The sequence below is a fragment of the Plecotus auritus genome (genome assembly GCF_963455305.1).
Source record: "Plecotus auritus genome assembly, chromosome: 7".
NCBI classification, from domain to species: domain Eukaryota; kingdom Metazoa; phylum Chordata; class Mammalia; order Chiroptera; family Vespertilionidae; genus Plecotus; species Plecotus auritus.
The window spans coordinates 53,236,327-53,262,349 of record NC_137774.1 but is presented as its reverse complement, the minus strand read 5'-3'; the positions used below and the strand labels follow the sequence as shown (position 1 = coordinate 53,262,349).

Sequence of the window (26,023 nt, the reverse complement as noted above, 5' to 3'; positions counted from 1 at the left end):
ATCTCTCATTGCAATATGTTTACAGGTACATCTCCCAAGGCAAAGGAAACTAGGAAGAAAATAAATAAATGGGACTGCATCAAAATAAAAAGTTTCTGCATAGCAAAAACAAAAAACAAAAAAACACCATCAACAAAATGAAAAGAGAGCCACTCTATGAGAGAACATATCTGGCAATGAATAATACATCTGATAAAGCAGGTGTGGGCAAACTACGGCCCGCGAGCCAGATCCGGCCATTCGGCTGTTCTCTCCAGCCCGCGGAGCCGAAAGAGCGGAGGGTTCTCTTGCTCTCCCCTCCGCTCCTTTACTTTGAATTTATATTAGTTCACACAAACACCCCATCCATGCTTTTGTTCCGGCCCTCCGGTCCAGTTTAAGAACCCATTGTGGCCCTCGAGTCTAAAAGTTTGCCCACCCCTGTGATAAAGAGTTAATATCCAAAATATATAAGGAACTCATACAACTTAACAAAAGGAAGACAATCCAACTGAAAAATGGGCAAAGGTACTAAATAGACATGTCTCCAAAGAGGACATACAGATGACCAAGAAACACATGAAAAAAATGCTCTGAGTCACTAATCATCCGAGAGATGCAAATCAAAGCGACCATGAGGTACCATCTCAGAATGGCTACCATCAATAAATCAACAAATGACAAGTGCTGGCGAGGATGTAAAGAAAAGGGAACCCTAGTACACTGCTGTTGGGAATGCAGACTGGTGCAGCCATTATGGGAAACAATATAGAGTTTCCTAAAGAAATTAAATATGAAATTGCCATTTGACCCAGTGATCTCACTTCTAGGAATATACCTAAGAGACCTGAAAAATCAATCAGAAAGAATGTATGCACCCCTGTGTTCATAGCAGCACAATTTACAATAGCTGACATCTAGAAACTGCCAAGTGCCCATTAGTAGATGAGTGGATAAAAAGCTGTGGTACATTTATACCATGGAATACTATGCAGCTGTAAAAAAGAAGAGTCTCTTACCCTTTGAGACAGCATGGAGGGACTTGGAGAGTATCATGCTAAGTGAAATTACCAGTCAGAGAAAGACAAGTATCACATGATCTCACTCATATTTAGAATCTAATGAACAAAATAAACTGATGAACAAAATAGATCCAGAGACCTGGATGGATGAAACAGACTGTGGAATCTAAGAGGGAAGGCAGGGGAAGGTGGGTGGATGGGAAAAGATAATTAAAGATCTTATATGCATATATGCATAACCCACGGGCCTGGGGTGGAGGATGGAGGTGTGCTATAAGGGTTCATTAGGGAAAAAAGGGGTCATATGTAATACTTTCAACAACACAGATATAAATAATAAACAAACAAACAAACAAACAAATAGCATTTCATTTTATGGAAATGTGACCAGAGGCTCATAGGACCTTAACCCTGTATTTCCTGTTGAAGCAGTAGTTTAATATTTCCTCATTGGGTTTGCGTGGCACCTCCATGTAACCAACAGATGATGAGAATTGACTGTGTATCGTTCTTCTTGATTAAGGGAAGTGCCGGGGTCCAGTGTTCATTAGACCTGACATGTGGTAGAACTCTAGAGCGTGGCCATCTGGGGTCAGTGTCTTCAGGCTGTCCTTGAGAATGCAGCAGAAGGCCCAGCACCATGGCTAGTGGTCAGTGTGTATTTCAAACAGCAACATGCTTGAGAAGTAGAAAGTCAAGAGAAGTCCAGTTTGGTTTGGTTTTTCACTTAGTGATACACTGCTGCTGAGAATTCGGTTGTGTTATCCCAAATTCTTCAAAGTCAGCATAGGCACACCAAGCAAGAAGCATGTGAATAATGTCCAAAACACATGTCAGGCAGACTCCCTGCACCTGTATCATCACAGCTGCAAGCTCGGCAATAACACAAGACCATGCATCCTTTAAGAAACGTTTTAGCTTCTGTCAGGGTTATTAAGGTATTATTAACGTCTTTTCACACACAAACCCAGCCAAGGATAATCACTCCTCCTCATAAAATCCTTGAAAGAAATGGACAGAAAAGTGAACTAAAAAGTTAAGGAGCATTTTCTCATTCTGCAGCACTGACCCAAACACAAATTCTTGGGCCTCACATGCTGAATTAGGATTTCCAGGGGAGGCCCTAGCCTGTTTGGCTCAGTGGATAGAGCGTTGGCCTGCGGACTGAAGGGTCCCAGGTTCAATTCCGGTCAAGGGCATGTACCTTGGTTGCGGGAACATCCCCAGTGGGGGGAGTGCAGGAGGCAGCTAATCGATGTTTCTCTCTCATTGACGTTTCTAACTCTCTATCCCTCTCCCTTTCTCTCTGTAAAAAATCAATAATATATATATTTAAAAAAAATGAATTTCCAGGGGAGGACCTGAACCTGTGGGACTTTTTAAGCTTCTCTGATAACTCTGATTCATATTCTTAATAGACAACTGCTGCTCTTTAGTGGATCACAAGGAAGCATTGAAGGATTGTAACTATGTAGAGGACATGATCAGATTTAAAGTGAAATGACTCTGACAGTAACGTGGGAGAATTGGAGACAGAGAGTAAGGAGCTAAAGATGATCTGAGTGAGGGAGAAGTAGTCAAGGCACTGAAAGCTCTTGAAGCACACACACCCACATTCCTCTGCCCTGGAGATTCCAACTCCGTGGTCAGAGTCTGCGGCTTGGACATCTGTGCTTTTGAAAAGCTTCCCAAGTGACTGAGGTTTCACTGTGATTAAGAACTGCAGCTCTAGAAATGGGCCTAAAAGGCACCATGGTAATAACTAGTCATATCCTCTGTCTGCTACCCAGAAGCCTCACAGCAGTGAAGGACATTCGGGGCGATATGTACAAAACTCAGGGAGGCCAAGGATGAGTGTCACAAGTGTGAGTAGCTGCGGAGGTCTCTTCCACAGCGCGATGTGGTTGTACATCCTGTCATCTGGGTGTAACCTGACCAAAACCCACGTGGTTTTCAGTTCATCCCGTGCTGTCTTTTAGAAGAACCTCCTGTTTCTGGCTCCCAGTGTTCAGGTGCTGAGAATGGGATTCACAGGAGAGTGGGTGGATTTTAACGCCTGTTGCCAAATCCCGAGCTGCTCCTTTGCTACCTTGCTTACCTTTTCCCAAGAGTCTCACAACTCTGCCAACTCCTATCTGACTTCTTTGCTCCTAGGCAGTGTGATGAAGCTGGAGGAACAGAAAGCAGACCTGGAGAGGCAGCTAAAGACTCTGACTAAGCAGATAAAGGTGAGATGTAGTACAGCAGGGATGGGGAAATTCTCCAACACTTTACCGGAATCACCCTCTTAGGTTTGAAAACCTTTGAAAAATACCCTGATTACTCTCTCTAGCCTGTTTTTTCATAGCGCATTTCCATGGCATTGGCCCAGGTTAGTGTTGGCAGGAAGTAAAGTTAAAGCAACCATTCAATTTCAGGATGGAGAACTCTGATAGCACAAAGGCCTGACTCCCACCTGTGCCTTTTCCCTGTAGTAAGATACCAGTGCCTCACTAAGATGGCCCAGCTGGTCTTTCTCAGTGTTGGGCATGGGAGACCCGGAGCCCCGCCAGGGTGCCAGCCCTGGTGGGCATCTGATGTGTGTGTGTGCTCTGGCATTCTCAGGAGGAAACCGAGGAGTGGAGGCGCTTCCAGGCGGACCTGCAGACAGCGGTGGTGGTGGCCAATGACATCAAGTGTGAGGCCCAGCAGGAGCTGCGCACTGTGAAGAGGAGGCTGCTGGAGGAGGAGGAGAAGAACGCAAGGCTGCAGAAGGAGCTGGGGGACATGCAGGGCCACGGCAGGTTGGTCATAAGTGGGGGCACTTGAGTCTGAGGGCTCCCGAACAGTGCTTGGCTTCTCGCTAACCACCTTGCACGGCCTTCCGTGACGCTTGATGTCTCTGTGCTGAAGTTGTACCCTTCTCTACCTCTACTTCCATGCACACCCGAGAACATTCCCTCCTGGACTGGTCACTGCCATTCTTCGGCTTAAGGTGTTGAGAAAGTTCTTCACTTACACGTGTACAAAAGCTCTAGCCCAGTGTCTCCTGAGCTAAAAGATGAAAAGTCATGCCCAGGGTGCTCCTGAGGTCTTCGTGTCTATTAGTGCTGGGACGTGCACGCCTCAGCAGGCACCTGGCTCACTCGGTGCAGTGGGAAGTGTCGCCAGATGCAGGGCTTGTTCCTCCTGGCCCAGGGACGTGCTTCTGTAGGGGCAGCATCTGCAGGCTGCCTCAGAAAGTCTTTGAAACAAGCCACTTTGTTAAAAAGAATGAGCGTGGAAAACACACATCTGGCTAATACATGACTCTCGCTTCTGTTCTTGAGGGAGGGAAATCACACAGTGTATGGCCCCAGAAAGCTTTAACAACAAAATTTCAGAGGGAGGTATTCCTAACGTTAATTATGGTTTAAAATTTAAATGGTTTACAAACAAGATTATAAATAATACGTTGGGCTTTAACTAATGCAGTGTTATATTTCCCCAATTAGGAATAAATGTCCTTTACTTTGAAATTATTGGATATTAAGAAAAGATTTTGAATTTTCAGATGTCTCCCAAATGTAGTATTTTTTAAAATATATTTTATTGATTTCAGAAAGGGAGAGGGAGAGAGAGATAGAAACATCAATGATGGGAAAGAATCATTGATCAGCTGTCTCCTGCACTCCCCCTAATGGGGATCAAGCCCACAACCCAGGCATGTGCCCTGAACAGGAATCGAACCGTGACCTCCTGGCTCATAGGTTGACGTTCAACCACTAAGCCGTGCCAGCTGGGCTCAAATGTATTTTAAAATGAAAGTTAGTAGTTATGAATGCTGATTTTACGGTTTGCCCCTTTTCTATGTTTTCAGGATCAGGAGGTTGTTCATTGGCTAGATTTTGAGTCTGATATGTTATGAATTTTATGACATTGTAACGAATAGATTTTCTCAGAATTCCGTTTTGATTCTCTTGTTAAAATTGCTTCCATCAATCCCTCATTCTTTTGTTTGTGACTTTTCTATAAAATAGCCTCTAAGAGAAGGATTAAGATAAGATGTGTAGCTGATTTCACTCTCTCACTACCATAGCATGTGAATTTTAAGTTAAGGGAGAAGAATAGGAAAACTAGATTTCATAAAGTTCCCTATTGAAACATTTTGAGGTCATTCTAATTTTCTTTTGTGTTTCCTTTATTTGTCCATTTGTTTTGGTTTATATTGTGTTTTTGGAAGAGGGACAAAATTATAACTTGCATTACCTCATTTGTACATTACTTTAAAGATAAATGGTAAAAGACAAGTCTTGAGTTTGTGTTGTCGTATGAGATGCCACATTTCTTTTTTTTTTTTTTTAAACAAGCAATCAGGTATTTAATGAGATATGCTTTATATAAGACAAAGTTTCTTTTGCTGGAATGAAAGCAAGCAGTGAAATCTGACAGATCCTCTTTATCTGCAGTTTAAATATTTCTGGTGATGTCATCAGGTGCTCAGGTAAATTATAGGTGATCTGAGTTACGGCACCGTATGCTACCTGTGGTCTTGATGCCAAAATGGCACCAGTTGTTACTGACGAAGTTGAAAGTGAAGGAGGTGGTAGAAGTGAGCCAGCTGGGCTGCATAGGCTCCAGAAACAAGGTCCACCTGGGTCATGAGAAAATGTTACCAAGCAAGGACCTGACCTCGGGCCGGCCTGGAGTGTGTGAGTTCTTGACTTTGTGCAAGAAAGACTTCACAACATGAGTTCAGGTGATTTTTGAGAGGACGTTTATTAAAGCTGGGGAACAAGGAAGGGCCTAGGATAGACAAAACAAGAGGAAAGAGACTAGGCAGGGCTGATTTGGCTTTCTAGAAATGTTGTAGGAAAGAAGTGAGCCAAGGAAGGGCTGTGTCAGCCCCCTGGAGAGTAAGAGAAAGGTTCAGGAGTTAGCCCGGGATGAGCTGCCACTGCCCGATTCTCCCCTGGTTACAAGTCTCATGGAGTCCCTTAGAGCAGCAGTTGCCAACCGGTGGTCCGTGGACCACCAGTGGTCCGTGAGGTCCGAAAGGTTGGCGACTGCTGCCTTAGAGGTTAGGAGTTGCACACCTGAGGGAAAGAAGGGGGAGGGAAAGGAGCAGGCATGCTCCTGGGAGGGAGATCGTGCTGAGATGCTGCATTTCTAACATAGACTCTAAGATGCAGCCCCAGTTATACAGCTTGAACCCTGATATCACAGGACATCTTGGCATGCATCTTGACAATTTCGTGTTCCATATGCTGCATCCTACATCTTCAAACTTAGGGTCACTTTTTTTTTTTTAACACAATATGTTTCTCTCTTGATTTTCCAGTGATTTGCAAACCTACCTCCAAAATCCCGCAGTTTAATGACTTATTGCAAAACATTTCAAACTTTAGAATCAACACCAATCCAATCATGGTATATTACTGAAAGCCTATAGGCTTCAGTGCGTTCTTGCCGATCACTGCATTGGGCAGGACTTCAGACACCTGCCAGGGCTGGTTTCTTGTCTGATTCTGCGCCTCTCTTGCAAGCTGCCCCTTCTTAAAAGAGTTGACTGTTTGAAAGCTACTACTCGCTGATGGCTCAGCCACTTCCTGAATCTACCACTTGATCAAGGCTTGAAACCAACTCATACCCTCAAAGGTCCTGAAGTGACATAGTGTTCCCTTCTTGACTGATGGGTTCTTGACTGAAAGGCAATTTGACTTTGACAGTCATCTAATGAGAACTCAAAAGTCATTTTGGTTCAGGCACAGCCAAAGAACTTGCAGAAAACTCTCTGATGAGGTCTTCCAAGTACGACCAAGAGAAGGTAAGAGCATCTGAAAGCACCTTGATCATAACACAGGACTCACTGGTTTATATCCTCAATTGCATATACAGGCATTTGAGGGAAGATGGTTAGGCTAGTGGGAGGGCAAATTAAGTTCGCATTTATTACCAAGAACTCAATAACTAAGACAAAGTGGACTATTAAATAATGTTGTATTTTAGATAGTTTGAAAACTTAGCTCATTGGTGACCATCAGTTCTATTAGGTTTTCAGAGGTAATTTTTAGAGTCAGAATAACTGATGTTAAGGTGTACGGGAAAATGAGGTTCGAGTCTCCTCTTTGCCACCAGCTGGCAAGGTTTCCTTCCCAGACCCAGCTCCTTCCTCTCTTAAGTGAGGAGATAACAGCAGGTCGTTTTTAAGGCCCGTAGGCTCTGCTGTTTCCTGAGAGTAATTGGTCAGCTGAGAGTCAGGTGCCCGCAGCACTTCCTTCCCGCGCAGTCCTTGGACCCTCCTTGCCACGGTGGCATTTCCATAGTCCAGCTGGGCTGTGGACCTCATCTTTCTCTTCCAGAAATTGGAAAAGCCAGGATAGTTTTCATGGATCTGCAAGTGATATGTTTTACTGAACATGTACAAATTAATGGATGAAAGATAATAAATAATGTTTCAACTCTGGCTTCTTTCAATTTTGAACCATTAAGAGAAAGACACTGAAGTGAAAACTTTCCTTGAAATTAAAACATCAAACTTTTTTCCTGAAACATTGAGTCCTGGGGCCTGGCAGACCTTAAGGACTTGATGGGCCACATGCAGTGTTTCTACAGAAAGTCATTGTTGATGGGCAGCACATGACACGGGCCTCTCAAACAGCAGCAGGGGAAGGCCCAGGGGTTTCCTCAGCAAAGACCATTGGTTTTAGGGTGACTTACTCGGTTCTTACTATGTATCATAAGACACCAATAAGCACCCATGCAAGACGTCTCAAAAAGAGATAATGAAACACACTAAACATCTGTGTCTAATTAACTGTGTCTGTTTCTAAAACAGCCTGTCTACGATTCAAAATGTGTGTGTACCACTTAGCTTGTACCACTTGTTCTCGTGTTGTCCCCTCTCCGTGAGCAGTATGGCTGCATATCACTGCCAGGCTCTCTGGGATTGGCTTTTAACTCTGCGTGTGTGCACATGTGTTGTGCCCGGATGTCAGCCGTGTGCCTGTGCTGCCCTTTGTGTTGTTGTTACAGCTCGATGCGTCACAGTTGCCCCCCCCCCCCCCCCCCGCCACCAGGGCTCTGCGGTTGTCACTGAAAGGGTGCTATAGATTCTTGTCACTTAGTTATCTTTCCAGCTCTCTTGCTGCAGATGCTTCGATGCAGTATCCCTGGCTCTGGGGGAAGGGGACCAGTTCCCAGGAAGATTCCTGAGCAGTTTCTGAGCAGGCCTCACATTAGTACTTTTGATTGCCAGGAGCCTCTGGCATTTTACTCGGTCAGTGTAGAAAGGGGTCCTCTGGTACCCCAACAAGCTTAATTCTTTCCCTCTCGGATTACTTATTTTTTCATAGCTTAAATTTGCGTTTATGGCATTAGACGCATAGCCAGTAATTCTAAACAGCTATCTGCTTCCCTGTTCCCCGTCTTTTCAGATTTGCTTTGGAACGCATGGACAGGAGCTTCCCCTAGGCCTTTCGGATTTTTATGCTGTAATAAGAAAAGAAATCTTTTTCTTCTTCGGCCGTGACTATCGGACAATAGAGGGAAGCAGGTGTCACTGTGACTTTCAGAGAGCCTGACTTCGTTATCCTGGGCATCTCTACCTCCCAGCACAGCTGTCTGTGGGTGAAGGGCTAGTGGAGGAGCCTCATAATGGCATTTTGAAGTCTTTAGCATTTTCCCTGTCTGAAGCCTTCTGACTTCCAAGAGTATTGGAACTAGGAACTCAGGCAGGTCAGTCCTGCTTTGGATATTAGCTTTCCCATGGGACAGCGTCAGCTGGGATACTTATTTGTAGACTGAGGTCATGTTGCATCAAGCGGCTCCTTTACCAGCCTCTCCCCTCCCATTTCTATTTCCACAGCTCCATGGTCTCTGTCAGCTAGCAGAGCATTGATGGAAGAAAGACCCAGCCCTGCCAGGATGGGAAACGACAGCCATTGCTCTTTGAAAGGGGGAGTAATGTAGAGGAGAGATTACCTCTTTATAGAGCCCGCTGTCTCCTTGTAGCACCCACAGTTTCTCACACGCATTCGTTGCAGTCAAGTCTCTTTACCATTTTTCTACATTTTTGGAGTCAACTCATTACACAAAGATGATTCTTTCCTCTTTTTTTCTCTTTTTCTCGGAAGATTCAACAGTCTTTTATTTGAAGCATAAAATGAAATTATGAAAACACACACACAAAGACCAAAGTACGAGTCTGTTGTGAAAAGCATTCGAATGTGCAGCTAGTGTTTAGGGAGCAGTGGCCTAGCCAGTGCAGGGGCCGGTGCATGCGAGGAGCCAGGTGTGAGGCGTGCGCACCCTGGGGAGTTTACCGTTATGCTTCCTTTTGAATATGGTGCCTGATAATCCTGGGATTAACGCTCTTTAAGGCAAGCGAGGAAGTCATCTATGTGACGGCTCACTCTGAAGAAGTCAGTCCTTACAGCAAAGCTCGCGAGCGGCAGGCCGGGGTCTGACTTCCTTGCCGCATCTGAAACAAGCCACCCACAAGTTCCGGTTTGATTTCCAATGTTCCCTGCTGGGCTCAACAGAAGTAGATGTTTGGTTGGTAATAAAGGTAGTTAAGCCAGTAGCTTAATGCGGTGACAATGCTAATTGGAATCTAATTGAAAACAACTACAACCAAAGCCTCATGAATAAAACTTACCCTGGAAACTTAAAGACTTTTAAAATCCAGAAGCATAGAGTTCAAAGTGTGATTTTAAACGTTTGGAAGTACATACGTTTGTGAAGATCTGTACCAGTTCAGCAAATCCTACCTGCTGTTCTCATGTGCGGAACTAGTGTACAGTCCAGACACGTTGCGTCGTTAGCAGCTACCTTATCCACAGGAGAAGACGGGAGTTGCTTCTGATCCAAGGAAAACCAGGAACAGGATACTCTTTAACTCGGGAGGATGTGGTCACACTGGAGACCTACTGGATGGAAACTTACCTATTGGGAGAGCTTACCTCAAATTGAGGATTTTTAGAATGAGATAAAATCCATTTGCTGAGTGTTTTCACATTAACCAGTAAGACAAGTTCAACTTCAACTTAAAATGCCCAGCTGTGTTTGCACCCCATGTGTTGCTCTGTCTTTACTCTGGGGTCTGTTGGATATTTTTATATGTAAGTGTTTATGAAATGCTAAATAAATGTTACTATTTAAAAGAGTCTGTTCCTGATTATTTTTAAAATCACTGGCCACATTTCTGCAGGGCCTTTAATGTCATTTGTTCTCAATTTTCTAGTGTACATAGTTTCAGAACTTTAAAGCCATGTCAAATAGCTGGAATTTGAGGTAGCAAGCTGGACTTCCAATACAAGTTATAGTCAGGAGACTCATTTCAAATATGAATGTTATTATTACATGATTTTATGATTAAAAAAAGAGAGCAAGGAGCAAAATACTAATTTTACATAAATTATTTTTTAAAGCAAAACTATTGGAAAATATATCACATAAAATTTGAAGTCTAGATTTGTTTGTTTTTGTTGAAATTTAAAAACAGATCTTTTGGTGTTTTAATGTATTGGATTTCTTCTTATGAAGTAATATTTAGGTATGCTGGTAACAAAATGGAGATGTATAAAGAAAAATATTAAACTTTCTTGCCCTCTAGTACCACCCTCTACGGTAATCAGTGGTCACAGTACATATTTTTCTTTACCTCCCACTTTACTCATGTGAATATACACATATATAGTTAGTTGATAAATTTTTTACAAAAATGGGATTGTATCTATACATTACTCTGCACGTTCACATTTCACTTAGCACATGTATCATGGGCATCCTTCCAGGTTGACATAACTGCATGGAATCCCAGACATTGGACATGCCCTAGAATATTCAAATACTGTCTGTCTTACTGTTGAACATCAAGGTTATATTTTCTAGTTTTTTCTTTCCAAATAATACTGTAACCATCCTTATTCATGTAGCCTTCTAGACTTGTGTTTTATTTTGATAGGATGGGTTCCCAAAAGTGTGACTGTTGCATTAGAGAATACGCACACCTTTCATTTTAATAGATGGCGCCGATAGCTTACCTGGGACTGGGGACACGTTATTCCTGATGAGAGTCCTGTTTACACACAGCCTTAGCAGCGGCAGAGTATTCATATTGATTCTTGCAAATAGGGTGAGCAAAAGGTGCTCTCTCTCTAGTACTTCAGTTCACCTTTCTCTGAGCATGTTGTTATATGGTAGCCATTTGCATTTTCTCTTTTGAGAATTGCTAGTTTAACACTTATGCTGATTGTTTTTCTCTTATCAGCTTATAAACCAGTGTTTTATGGGGGGGGGGGGCGGTGTTTATCCCCTTACAGTTTGGGTATTTTGGCTTTATCATCTTTGTCATGGAAATTTGTATGTTGTTATTATGTAATAGCTTGTCAGTATTTTCCATTACTGCTTTTCTTTACTGGACTTTGTATCTGTTTAAGATTTCCCCCCACCCTTATTGTGTATAGATAGACTATCACATTTTCTTCATTTATTTTCCACACACACACATTTTATCTTCCTTTCCTTGCTGAGTGGTGTGAGGAGGAGGTCTTTTTCTTCCACACAACAGCGAGGTGTGCGGAAATTGTCCTTTGCCCACTGACTGAAATGCCACCTTACATTGGTCATGTCATCTATATTCAGAGAGATTTTTCCAATATGTCCTCATTTCTTTTTCTATTGAGTTGGTTCTACTTTAAAATATTATAATGCAATTATTAAATTGCTGATATCATTTTTAAATTATTTCCTTTCAGTTTATTATTTCCTTGAATTTCATTGTGTTCTTGAGGCAGATGCTATCAAGTGTCTAATTCTGTTTCCTGTCGTAATTTTATAAATATCTGTTCTCCCTTGAGTTCAGTTATTCTCTTCATTTATTTTTGCCTGTGGATCGTGCCTGACTCCTTTAAAGGCGCTTCTTACGTCTTAAACTGGGTAAGTTTATGTGACATGTCAGAGACCCAGGCGCTCAAGACAAGCACAGAGGAACAGGTGTGCACGGGTAGACATTCGCTGTACCCAGTGTCTTCTGTTTGGTGACAAAGGAAGGTGGGAGCCAGCGTGCTCGGTCTAGTCTCACTTGGCTTGCTGTCGTTTTAGGATGTATTATGACTTTCCTCCCGATCGGCCCTTTTTGCTTTGCCCTTTGTGCCTGGAATAAACCTGTGCCTGGAATAAACCATCCCTGGCCTCCTAGGATAGTCATATCTTAACATCACTGATCCTTTGCAGGAAGAATGCCCTGCGTGCTGTCTGGGCATCCGTGCTGCACCCAGCCCTGGCCCCTGGTACGGGGACATGAGCAGGGTTTTCCCATTATCTTTATTTTCTTTGAAAGGGAAGTGGGGATAAACCCTTAGTATTGTCTTTCCATATTTCCCTCCTATTCTCTCCGTAGCAGAAATTCTTCAAAGCCTAGGGGAAGTAGATATTTTTCTGCATTGTCCAATACCGATGAAGGATTTTTATGATATATTTCTTTGGTTCTTATTGTTGGGGTTGGAGATTAATATACATGTGTTTACTAGTAGATTATCATCTTACCCTGTTTGTTTTTATTATCATATGTGTACTTATATTCAAATTTAAAAGTGAAAATCAAGACATTGTTTGACACCTGAGAGACCGAATACTTACTAATTTGTCTTCACTCTAGAGCAACAAACGTCTTTTAGTTTGTTTAGTGCATAACAATAAACATTTTGAGAAAATGGCACTTCGGGCACGGCATAGAGTGAGCAAAGGCACCAAGGCAGGACATAGTAGGAGCAGAACATCAGGTGGCGAGGCATCTAGTGGGAAGCTGGGCAGGTGGCAGCGAGTCCTGGGATGTCAGTCTGTAGCCCCAGAAAGGTCTGCACTGCGGGAAAGACCTGTGTGGACATGTGATTGAATGACTGGTCTCTACAGGCATTCAGCTCCAGTTGTGAAGGTAGCAGTGGGGCAATGACATTTCCCAAACATAGTTAACCTTTGAGTACTTTAAAAATAATTACTTATAAGAGCTCATGTGTTCTTGGATCAAAATAGATAACACAAAGTGGTGTCCTTTATGAGGAAGTAAGTGCTGTAGTAAACCAGTATTTATAGACTGTTCTATAACCAAACAAGGAAAGCAATGAATTAGAGATTAGGTAACATTTTAAAAAATGAAAGATACAGACATAATTGCATATACATACATGTATATTTAAATTATAATGGAAGATGTAGAAGGTAGACCAGCAGTCAGTGAGTAGATGGCATGGTCCATGGTCTCCTGCCCTGAGTTCCTGCATCAGATGACCTCACCTACAACTGTCTGTCATTTTTAGATATGGATTGCCACTTCCTAAGAGCATATTACTGCATAAAAATAAGAGCAACAAGCTCTAACTGGTTTGGCTCAGTGGATAGAGCGTCAGCCTGCGGACTGAGGGGTCCCACGTCCGATTCCGGTCAAGGGCATGTACCTTGGTTGTGGGCACATCCCCAGTAGGGAGTTTGCAGGAGGCAGCTGATCAATATTAGTCTCTCATCAATGTTTCTAACTCTCTATCCCTCTCCCTCTCCCTTCCTCTCTATAAAAAAATCAATAAAATATATTTTTAAAAAATAAGAGCAACGAAATACATATTGGTAGTATTTTTATTAACTATATGTTAAATAAATTTATGTTTTTTAAGTGAGGAAGGTACACCCTCTTTATTTTTAATTTTTATTTATTGCTTGATTTTAGGGAGACAGACGAAGGAAGAGAGAGAGAAACATCAGTTTGTTGTTCCACTTATTGATGCATTCATTTGGTTCTTGTACCCTGACCAGGGATCAAACCCACAACCTTGGCATATCTGGACGCTTTAATCAACTGAGCTGCCTGGCCAGGGCTATGTTAAATAAATTTAAACAAGAAATACCATCAAAATTCTTTTTTAGAACCCTTGTATGCCTCTCATAGGACTCCCATGCATTATCAACAATTTGAGAAAGACATGGCCACACAGCTGGATTTGCATTCCAGATTCACCATTGACAAGCCACTTTATCTTTGTCAAATTTTTCTTCTAAAATATCGGAGTTTTGTGGAAAATTCAATTAGATAATGTTTTTAAGACATATGATACTTAGTGTGGAGTTATGTCATACATGTATTTTCTTGTGGAAATTATTCATATTGTCATAGTTTCACCTGCTGGTGGTGGATGGAAACATGCCTCATCATTGTTGTTTTAAACATGGCCCCTAAGCAAGATGCACCTGAAGAAAGAAGCTAAATGCTGTAAAAATCTAATGCATTAAGCTAATTGAAAGATGGTATATTTGTATCCAGCTGTATTTCCAAAACATGTAAGCTGTATTTGGTGGTTTGGGTTGACCTTAGAACCTAACATCTGTCTTCGGAGTCATCAGCTAGCCTTGAACAAATGTTTACCCAAATAGTGGTACCTTGCAACTTCTCATTTAATGTATTTGCTGTAATACACCTGTCTCTATGTTTAAATGCCTCTTAATATCTTCTATAGAATATAGAGTTCTCATTCTTCCTTGGAACAGTGGAAATGTAATACAGTTAACCCTTGAACAACACTGGTATTAGGGCACAGTTGAGCTGCATATTTTGACTCCCTCAAAACTTAACTACGCATAGCCTACTGTTGACTGGAAGCCTTACCAATAACATGAACAGTCGATTAACACATCTTTTGTATGTGTAGGTATTATATACTGTATTCTAACAATAAAGTAAAGCTAGAGTAAAATTATTAAGACAATCATAAGGAGAAAATATATTTTTCTCTAGACATACATTTCTCTGTATTTACTGAAAATAATCCATGTCTAACTGGACCTGTGCAATTCAAACCCATGATCAGGAGTCAAATATACTTCATTTATTACTGGTGTTGTTGAGCCCAATAATTCTAAGACAGACTGGTGTAATGAATTTCAAGCCTGTTTATGATAAAATGCTAATAACTATTCTTCAATTCAGGCTTTGTAAGTCTGCACGTGCGCGCATGCGCGCACACACACACACACACACCCACACACCACTGTTATGTAACACGGTCAGTATTTAGACCAGTAGCTTCTCCACTTAACCTGCAGAGTTTTCTCATACTGACTCTTACTGTTCTAGCCTGTACTGATTGGGTCTTTGGCTATCTGAAGGCACAAGGACTGGGAACTGTTCTTGAAGCCTCGCAATTTTCTAATAGAGTCTAAACAAGTTTTCTGACTTATCATTTGATGTTTTGAATCACAGAGAAACTTGGATAATTGAAGGGAATACTTCAGTAGATGTAGGATTTTTATTTTGTTCTTATTACCAAGGAATGAAATGAAAATGAATTTTTTAAATGATCTTCCTTTTAGGAGTGGTGCCCTAAGTTTCTGCAAGGTCTTTTGGTAGCAAGTATTTATTTTTAATTTCAAAATTTTCAATTGCATTGTACATTCAATATTATTTTATATTAGTTTCAGGTGTACAGTACAGTGGTTAGACAACCATATACTTTATAAAGTGTTCCCCTGATATTTCCAGTACCTAATTGGCACCATACATAGTTATTACAATGTTGTTGACTATATTTCCTATGCCGTAACTTACAACCCCATATTTTATGCCCACTAATCTGTACTTCTCAATCCCTTCACCTTGTTAACCCAGTTCCCCAACCCTCCTCCCCTCTGGCAACCATCAGTCTGTTTTCTGTATCTATGAGTATGTTTCTGTTTTGTTTATTCCTTTATATTGTTCATTAGATTCCACATATAAGTGAAGTTTTATGGTATTTGTCTTTCTCTGACTGGCTTATTTCACTTAGCATATACCCTCTAGGTCCATCCATGCTGTCACAACTGGTAAGATTTCATTCTTTTTTATGCCAAGTAATATTCTTTGGTGTGTGTGTGTGTGTGTGTGTGTATGTATATGTATGTATGTGTGTGTGTGTGTATATACATACACACACACACACATACATACATACATACATACCACAGCATTCTTATCCACTCATGTATTAATGGGCATTTGGGTTGCTTCCATAGCTTAGCTATTGTAAATAATGCTGCAGCCCTGGCTGGCTTGGCTCGCTGGATAGAGCATTGGCCTGCAGACTAAAGGGTCCCAGGTTTGATTCCAGTCAAGGGCACATGCCCAGACTGCAGGCTCGATCCCCAGTAGGGGGCATGCAGAAGGCAGCCAATCAGTGATTCTCTCTCATCATTGATGTTTCTATCTCTTCCTCTCCCTTCCTCTCTGAAATCAATAAAAACATATTTTTAAAAAATAATGCTGCGAAGATGGCGGCATAGGTAAACACCTAAACTGCTGCCTCGCACAACAATTTCAAAACTACAACTAATAGACAAAACGTCTATCACCCAGAACCACAGGAAAGCTGGCTGAGTGGAAGTTCTACAACTAGAAGGAAAGAGAAAACAGCACTGAGAGGTGCACAAGCGCTGAAAAGCTGAGGTACGGAGGCGTGCAAATCGGACGGGCGACTGGGAGCACTGCTTTTTTCAACCTGAAGGGAGACAAGCTCCCGATTACTCCAAACTCCAGTTTCTGGGGAGATGCGGGGGACCCAAATTCCTACGGGGAGAAGCTGGACTGTCTGCCATTGGGTCGGAAAGTGAGGGAGGCTTGCTTGCAGGGCTGCGCACAGGAATAACTGTTTACTGTGCTGGGACGCGGGATGCGGGACAGGGTCGGAGACGCAGAGCCAGCTTACTGGCAGCCATGGCTGTTTGCCACGCCCTAGCCTAGTCACGCCCTGAGACTCCGCTCCGCACAAACTAACAAACCCACCCAAGCTCCAAGCAGCGGCTTTAGCATATGAATGGCCTGCCCTATTGCAGCTTAACCTAGCAAACTTGCAGCCCGGGTCAGACAGCTCCAAAACCTCCAAACCCCAAGCAAAGATGAGAAAACTGTAGTTCTCACTGTAGCTCCTGCTGGGTGGCCTCAGACAGTAGCTGACCTGCACCCCATTGGAGATCCAGAAGCCAGTGTACCTAGTGGTCAGTGTGAGACACCAGATTTCAACTCCTCACATCCATAAGGGACACATTCAAGAGGCAGACTCAGTGAGCACCAAAGCCCCACTGAAACAAGTCCTGCACCATAAGCGTGTCTCCAGCGCAGCAGTTCTTCCATTATAGACACAGCGGGTCCTCACAGCAAATTGGCCTGGAGGTCAATTCCTCCCAGTGTACCAACAGCAATCAAGGCTTAACTACACCAAGACTTTGCACTCAGCCCACAAAGGGGTGTACCAAAGGCGTCCACCTCAGGTGATTGGGGAGGCTGAGCTACTGGTCCCTATAGGTCACCTACCACACAAAGCCACTCCATCAACACAGGGAAGCAGCAAAATGTGGAGATAAAGAAACATGTCACGAATGAAAGAAATGGAGGAAAGCAAACTACGGGACAACATAGAGTTCAGAACCACATTTATAAGGTTACTCAAGAATCTTCTAAAAACCACTAAGAAACTTGATGAGACCTCCAAGGAGCTTAGTGAGACCTTCAAGGACCTTAATGAGAATGCCAAAAAAATGAAAAAGGACCAGTCAGAAATTAAGCATACACTGTCTAAAATAAAGAATATACAGAAACTCAACTGTAGATCAACGTACCCCAAAAATCAAACCAAAGATCTGAAATATGAGAAAACAAAAAACACCCAACCAGAAAAACAAAAAGAAAAAAGAATCCAAATATATGAAGATAGTGTAAGGAGCCTCTGGGACAACTTTAAGCGTACCAACATCCGAATTTTTGGGGTGCCAGAAGAAGACAGAGAGCAAAATATTGAAAACCTATTAGAAGAAATAATGACAGAAAATTTTCCCTACCTGGTGAAAGAAATAGACTTACAAGTTCAGGAAGCACACAGAACCCCATACAAGAGGAATCCAAAGAGGACCACACCAAGACACATCATAATTAAAATGCCAAGGGCAAAAGACAAAGAGAGAATCTTGAAAGCAGCAAGAGAAAAACGGTTAGTTACCTACAGGGGAGCACCTATACGACTGTCAGCTGATTTCTCGGCAGAAACTATGCAGGCCAGAAGGGAGTGGCAAGAAATATTCAAAGTGATGAACAGCAAGAACCTACAACCAAGATTACTCTACCCAGCAAAGCTATCATTCAGAGTTGAAGGTCAGATAAAGAGCTTCACAGACAAGAAAAAGCTAAAGGAGTTCATCACCACCAAACCAGGATTACATGAAATGCTGAACGGTATTCTTTAAGAAGAGGAAGAAGAAGGAAAAGGTAAAGATGAAAATTATGAACAACAAAATGACACCAAATACATACCTACCAACAAGTGAATCTAAAAATCAAGTGAATAAAAAATCTGAAGAACAGAATGGACTGGTGAATATAATAGAATCAGGGACATAGAAAGGGAGTGGACTGACAATTCTCAGGGGGAAGAGGGTGTGAGGGGTTCAGGAAGAGATTGGACAAAAATCTTACACCTATGGATGAAGACAGTGGCGGGGGGTAAGGGCATGGGGTGGGGTGGGGAATCAGGTAGAGGGGAGCTATAGGGGAAAAAAAAGAGGAACACCTGTAATAATCTGAACAATAAAGATTTATTTAAAAAAAATAATGCTGCAATGAACATAGGGGTCATATTCTTTCGAATTGTTTTTTATTTTTTTCAGATATTTACCCAGAAGTGGAATTGCTGGGTCATAAGACAGTTCCATTTTAATTTTTTTAGGAAACTCCATACAGTTTTCCACAGTGGCTGCACCAAACTGCATTCCCACCAGCCGTGCATGAGGGTTCCATTTTCTCCACATCCTTGTCAGCACTTGTTTGTTGATTCTGACAGGTGTGAGGAGATATTAAAAATTGGCAAAGAACCTAAATAGACACTTCTCCAAAGAGGACATACAGATAGCCAAGAGGCATATTAAAGGATGCTCAATGTCACTAATCATCAGAGAAATGCAAATTAAAACCATAATGAGTGGGTGAGTTATTTAAATGGACGGGTACGAGGGTGGCCCATATTGTTTCTCACCTCCCTAAGAATGTCTGGGACAGAGATAGGAGATATTTTTTCTGCTCATACCTAACCTGCTGTTATTCTCTTTCTGCATATACTAGTACACCACCTAATTTTATACTATGTAACACAATGGGGGACATAAAATAAGAAACCAGGCTCATTCAATAAAAAAATAATTAAACCCAACCCCCTACCAGTTTCTGAAATGCCTACACTTTTCTTCCAAAGATGTCATCAGTTTACTGATTTTTTTTTCCACCCAAAAGAAGGGGCCGCGGAGAGGAAAGTGTAGAGCAGTGTGATTTAAGTGTTTTAAGTTTGTTTCACTTAAATTCATTCTGTTCACGTTGATTGCATATCAGCAGAAGAAAGCTTTGAGAATTAAGGACAAGTAAATTCAATTGCAGAAGCTTATGAGTACCTAGATTCATTTAAAAAAGATCAGCAAGTAAATATTTTAAACTTTCACTGACCTTATTAAAATATACTAGAAATATTCTTTTTGAGCCATTCTCATAAATTAGTCATCATCTTGCAAACAATTTGACACAATAAAAAGAGAAGTGGTTTAGAAAGCAGGCAATTGGAGGTCCTTCCCAGGGAGATTAAATGACATGCTAACATCCACTGGGTGAGGAAGCCGTGCGTGAGAGGGTTGAATCCGATGCTCTATCTTTAAAAGACTTCGATCAGTCTGTGCTCGAATTGAGAAACCACATTCAGAACTTGCCAGGAAAGCTTGGGTGGGAGTAGGAGCTTCGCCTCGTGCAGAATCACAGTGTTACTTGTTCTAGAATACCGTTTCCGTTCTGGCTCCTGGAGGGCAAATGGTGTAGGAGTCAGGATTCTGCTGTAATAATAGATCATTGTCTAGTTGGTCAAGCAGGAAGGTATTAAATGGCTTGCAGGATTGTTGGGAGGCTGAAGACACAGATTCTAGCTGAGCTTCCAGGGACAACTCCCCAAAGTCACAGTGCAGGACGGAGCGACCAGGGCGCTGCTACCTCACCTTGAAGGGCAACCTTCACGTGGGGAGCCCTAGCATGGGGAGCCTACCTGGAAGGCCAAACGCTGCCTCTACAGAGCAGCAAGCAGCTTGCCTTTGCTGCAGCCTGTCTCAGCCCGAGGACCCCTGTCCCTCTTCCCCAGCGCTGTCCACTCCAGGCCAGGCCACATCTTGCCGACTGGTGGACCCTAAATCACATCTGAAATCCTAGTTGCAGGGAGTCCTGAAGTGTCATCTTTCCAATCTTTGTGGGCCAGGAGGGGTTTGGGACACATGGACAAGCCAATTTACTGTTGTCACCATGGACAGTAAACTAAGTATTTATGATGAACTAGAGGCCCAACGCACGCAATTGTGCATGGGTAGGGTCCCTAGGCCTAGCCTGTGATCAGGGCCATCTTTCGCCTGCTCGCCAGCCCCAAGTCCCGCCCTGCTGACACTCACCCTGGTTCTCCGTGGTTACCCATTCGCCATCCAGGAATCACAGCCTGTGGGCTGGAGGGAGGGACCAAGAGGTCTGCCTTCCACCTGCCCACAATCCCCAGTCCCGCTCCGCCACCAATACCTACCCTGGTTCCCCGTTTGCCATCTGGCAATTTATCGGAGCCTGCGGGCCAGGGGGAGGGACCAAGAGGTTGGCCGTTCCGCCCACTTGCCAGTCCCAAGTCCCGCCCTGCTGCCACCCACCCCGGTTCCCTTGTGGTTCCCCACTGGCCATCCAGCGATCAGAGCCTGCAGGCTGGGGGGAGGGACTGAGAGGTGGTCATTGCACCTCATAGCAACTGGTTGATCAGTCGTTCTGGTCGTTATGCCATTATGGTTGCTGGCCTTTTTTTATATAGGATAAGATTTGTGTGTTGTTTTTTGTTTTTTTTTTTACAGTTTGCAGAATAGACTCACTTTTTTTATTTCTACATATTAAAATGCTCTTTCTGGCCATTTGCCATGCAGACCTGTGCGTGCGGAGTCGGAGCCCGAGGCCAACGCCCCCAGCTGCTGGCCCGGTGTCTTTGTCAGCAGAGCCTCCGCAGCACCTTTGGAGCCGGCGACCACCGTGAAGTCCCTTATCAAGTCCTTTGACTTGGGACACCCAGGTATTTAATCGTTTCGTTTTATAAGCAAAACTCAGTTCAGACCATGGCCCCAAATATCAAGCCTGTCTCTACTCCACACTGACCCCAAATTGGTGCATCCAAAAGGGTTTCTTCTAGATAATTCCACAGGAAGCCTCTGTACACAAGAGACGTGCTGCAGCTGCAGTGAGCTGGCCATGGGCAGTCTCCCTCCCCACTTCCTCCTCGCCTGCTCCTGCCTCACCACCTTCCTTTACTGCTCTGTCCATAAAAATCAGGTCACTGCTGTTTTATTTGCCTTCTGTGGTCTGAGGTCAGCCAGAGCCTTCACCCCCTAAGAAGGGAGGCATTGCCTCCTTGGGGTCGGTGCTCTGGTTGGTGCCCTGGCCCACCTCATCCTGCAACACGCAGGTGGACTTTTCTGCACCTGGTCTTGTCTTAACGTGCAACCACCCATGCGATCTGTCATTTCTGATCTTAGTACAGTCTACCTCTTTCTGGAAATGTCACCTTTATCCACTGTTATCCATATATAAGAAAAAATGTATATCTATATTCCCTATACACATAAATATAATAAATAGAAAAACCGAACGTGCATCTGTCCAAAATAACAATGTATTTCTTCACTTGACTCAACAAATATGCTTATTGTTTTGGAAGACTGGAGTAATAGCTGATCTTAGGATGTTCCTAGTTATTTCTGTTAAAATAGTTTGCAGCTAAGTTAGATTAAGATTAGACTACAAATGTTGAAAGATACGAAATCCCAGTGACTACATTCAGTCTATGAAGATGGGAAGTGAATTAATAGTGGTTTATGCAAGAATTTCCCTGTTCCTTATTGTCCGGTATCTAAAACCAACACCACTTAGTTCATTCCTCCCCTCTCACTCTCCAATTCAACACTCGTCCACAGGGGAAAAGGAGAAAAGAGTATATACATAATACTTTATAAACAGCATGGCATACATTTTTAGTTGCCAAAAAAGTAACAAATCAGGAACTATTATTTGCGATTTCGAACTCACCACACATAAATGTTCCCACCTCTTGCAGGTGGAGCTGGACAGAATGTTTCTGTCCATAAGCCCCCCAGAAGTCCCTTGAGTGGAATACCAGTGAGGACGGCCCCGGCGGCCGCTGTGTCTCCAATGCAGGTATTAGAAGAGGAATGCGTGTGGGTGGTGGTCTGTGTCAGCGTGTAATAACAGCGTCTCCTACACGAGCAATAAAAGGGAATAAAAACCAATTGGTTTATTTTTTGAGACAGGTTAAACATTTTTAATAAACCTAAAGTAATAATAGTTTAACTTCCTTTTTTCAAATATATTTTTTTGGATTTCAGAGAGAAAGGAAGAGGGAGAGAGAGAGAATCATTTATCAGCTGCCTCCTGCACACCCACAACCTGGGCATGTGCCCGACCCAGGATCGAACCATGATCTTTTGGTTCATAGGTCGATGCTCAACCACTGAGCTATGCCAGCCAGACCATACTAGTTAAATTTTAATTAAAATGTACACTTTTAATGCCTAATAAAGGTCCAAGAGAGACACTATAAACTTCATACAATTTTGGTAATTTTTTTTTCCTGTAAGATGACACTTTAGAAGTTTTCAGTTAAATGAAGATTAACTGATTTCTAGATTGTAATTTTTACTAGAAATGAACATTGAACTAGATGTTTTTCTCAAAGAATTGTTTTTTCTTAAATGCCCTCAGAAAGAATGTTTACAGTTTATAAGTTCTTAAGAGCTCTCTGGATGCAGCCTGCCTGCCATCTGTGCTATCTTCTGATGGTTTTAGACCAAAACTTCTTGGCATTTTCTAAGACCAGGGCTTTTTCTTTTATATATATTTTTAAATTTTTATTTATTTTTAAAAACACTTTTTAAAAAATAATTCTTTATTGTTGACAGTATTACATATGTCCCCCATTTTCCCCCATTGACCCCTGACCCCCTCCAGCCCACCCCACCCCCTGCCCCAGGCCTTCAGCACCCTATTGTCTGTGTCCACGGGCCATGCATATGTGCATACAAGGTCTTTGGTTGATTAGCTCCCACCCCCCCTCCCCCGCACCCCCCACCCCCCCCGCCACCGCCTGCCCTCTGAGAGTCTGCACTCTGTTCCATGCTTCCATGTCTCTGGATCCACTCCGTTCATCAGTTTATGTTGTTACTTAGATTCCACATATGAGTGAGATCATGTGATACTTGTCTTACTCTGACGGACTTATTTCACTTAGCATGATATTCTCCAAGTCCCTCCATGCTGTCTCAAAGGGTAAGAAATTCTTCTTTTTTACTGCTGCATAGTATTCCATGGTGTAAATGTACCACAGCTTTTTTTATCCACTCATCTGCTGATGGGCACTTGGCTGTTTCTAGATGTTAGCTATTGTAAATTGCGCAGCTATGAACACAGGGGTGCATACATTCTTTCTGTTTGGTTTTTTGGGTCTCTTAGGATATATTCCTAGAAGTGGGATCACTGGGTCAAATGACAGCTCCATATTTAATTTTTGAGGGAAACTCCATACTGTTCTCCACAGTGGCTGCACCAGTCTGCATTCCCACCAGCAGTGTACTAGGGTTCCCTTTTCTCCACATCCTCGCCAGCATTTGTCATTTGTTGATGGTAGCCATTCTGACAAGTGTGAGGTGATACCTCATTGTTATTTTAATTTGCATCTCTCTGATGGTCAGTGACTTTGAGCATTTTTTTCATATGTTTCTTGGCCATCTGTATGTCCTCTTTGGAGAAGTGTCTATTTAGGTCCTTTGCCCATTTTTCAATTGGATTGTTTATCTTCCTTTTGTTAAGTTGTTTGAGTTCCTTATATATTTTGGATATTAACCCTTTATCAGATGTATCATTGCCAAATATATTTTCCCATATAGTGGGCTCCCTTTTCATTTTGATGGTTTCTTTTGCTGTACAGAAGCTTCTTATTTTTATGTAGTCCCATTTGTTTATTTCTCCTTAGTTTTCTTTGCCTTGGGAGATGTATCTGTAAACATATTGCTACGAGAGGTGTCTGAGATTTTGCTGCCTATGGTTTCTTCTGGGATTTTTATGGTTTCCTGACTTACATTTAAGTTTTTTATTCATTTTGAGTTTATTCTTGTGTATGTTGCTGGTCTAGTTTCATTTTTTTTGCCTTGTATCTGTCTGATTTTCTCAACACCATTTACTGAAGAGACTGTATTGACTCCACTCTATGCTCTTGCCTCCTTTGTCAAATATTAATGGGTGTCTCCGTTCTGTTCCATTCATTTATATGCCTGTTCTTGTGCCAGTACCAGGCTGTTTTGAGTACAGTGGCTTTGTAGTATAACTTGATATCTGGTACTGTGATTCCTCCATCTTTGTTTTTCTTTCTCAAAATTGCTGCAGCTATTTGGGGTCTTCTTTTTATTCCATATAAGTTTTTGGAATATTTGTTCTAGCACTGTGAAATATGCCATTGGTATTTTAATAGGGATTGCATTGGCCTTGGGTAGCATGGACATTTTAATGATGTTAATTATATCAGTCCATGAACCTGAAATACTCTTCCACTTGCTTATAGCTTCTTCTATCTCTATTTTCAATGTCCTGTAGTTTTCCAAGTACAAGTCTTTTTACCTCCTTGGTTAATTGGTTTATTCCTAAGTATCTTACTTTTTTTGTGGCATGGTAAATGGGATTTTTTTTTAAGTTTCTCTTTCTGAGAATTTATTATCGGTATATAAAAAAGACACCTATTTGTGGATGTTGATTTTATATTCTGCTGCATTGCTGAATTTCTTTATTAACTCTAGTAGATTTTCGTAGAGTCTTTAGGGTTTTTATATACAATATCATGTCATATGTGAATAATGTGAGTTTTACTTTCTCCTTTCCAATTCGGATGCCTTTTATTTCTTCTTCTTGCCTGATTGCTGTGGCTGGGACTTTTTAGTACTATGTTGAGTAAGAGTGGTGAAAGTAGACATCCCTGTCTTGTTCCTATTCTTAGGGGAAATAGTTTTAGTTTTTGCCCATTGAGTATGATGTTGGCTGTAAGTTTGTCATATATGGCCTTTATTATGTTGAGATATGCTTCCTCTATTCCCATTTTACTGAGAGTTTTTATCAAAAATAGGTGTTAGAATTTGTCAAATGCTTTTTCTGCATCTACTTGTTATGATCATGAGATTTTTTACTTTCAATTTGTTTATGTGATTTATCGCGTTTATTGGTTTGCGTTATTTGTTTATTGAATATTGTACCAGCCTTGTATCCCTGGAATAAATCCCACTTGATCATGGTGTATGATCTTTTTAATATATTGCTGGATCTGATTTGCTAATATTTTGTTGAGGATTTTACATCTGTGTTCATCAGGGATGTTGGCCTGTAATTCTTTCTTTGTACTATCTTTATCTGGTTTTGTAATTAGGATAATGCTGGCCTCATTAAAGGAGCTTGGATATTTTCCTTCGTTTTTAAGATCAGGGCTTTTGATGTGATAAATAACATTCAGCACTCTGCTTCTCCTGCACTAAGGTCAATGCTGTCATTAACAGGTACCCTTTCCTGGTGTCCTTGGTAGCTATGCATATTGTTTGGGATCTTTTTAGGGTTTTTCTGTTTGTTTGTTTTACTTTTTGCCTTTTAAATTATATTCCACCATCTTATATGTAAAACCAAAGAAAACAATTATTTATACTTTGATAATCATCAAATCTATTTAATCATTGATCAGCTGCCTTCTGCATGTCCCCTACGGGGGATCAAGCCCACAGCCCAGGCGTGTGCCCTGACTGGGAATGAAACTGTGACTTCCTGGTTCATAGGTCGACACTCAAACACTGAGCCACGCCAGCCAGACTGCACTGGCCAGTTTGGTTCCATGGTTAGAGCCTTGAGCTGCAGTCCGAAGGGTCACTGGTTTGATTCCTGGTCAAGGGCATGTACCTCAGTT

At 42.1% G+C, this 26,023-nt stretch overlaps 1 protein-coding gene across 17 annotated transcripts in view; it reads left to right on the top strand.

Annotated features, from left to right (window-relative positions):
- Positions 1-26,023, top strand: part of SPECC1 (sperm antigen with calponin homology and coiled-coil domains 1) — a 291,359-nt gene that overhangs the window by 203,442 nt on the left and 61,894 nt on the right. For 11 of the 17 annotated variants that reach the window (XM_080681002.1, XM_080681006.1, XM_080681007.1 and 8 more), the window contains 4 exons: positions 3,156-3,229; positions 3,606-3,784; positions 20,949-21,091; positions 22,130-22,230. In XM_080681002.1, the coding sequence (XP_080537128.1) occupies positions 3,156-3,229; positions 3,606-3,784; positions 20,949-21,091; positions 22,130-22,230 (497 nt within the window). Of the gene's footprint in view, positions 1-3,155; positions 3,230-3,605; positions 3,785-6,300; positions 6,787-8,826; positions 10,121-20,948; positions 21,092-22,129; positions 22,231-26,023 lie in introns of those variants that run through there. The other 6 variants (XM_080680997.1, XM_080680996.1, XM_080680999.1 and 3 more) reach the window with 4 other exon arrangements.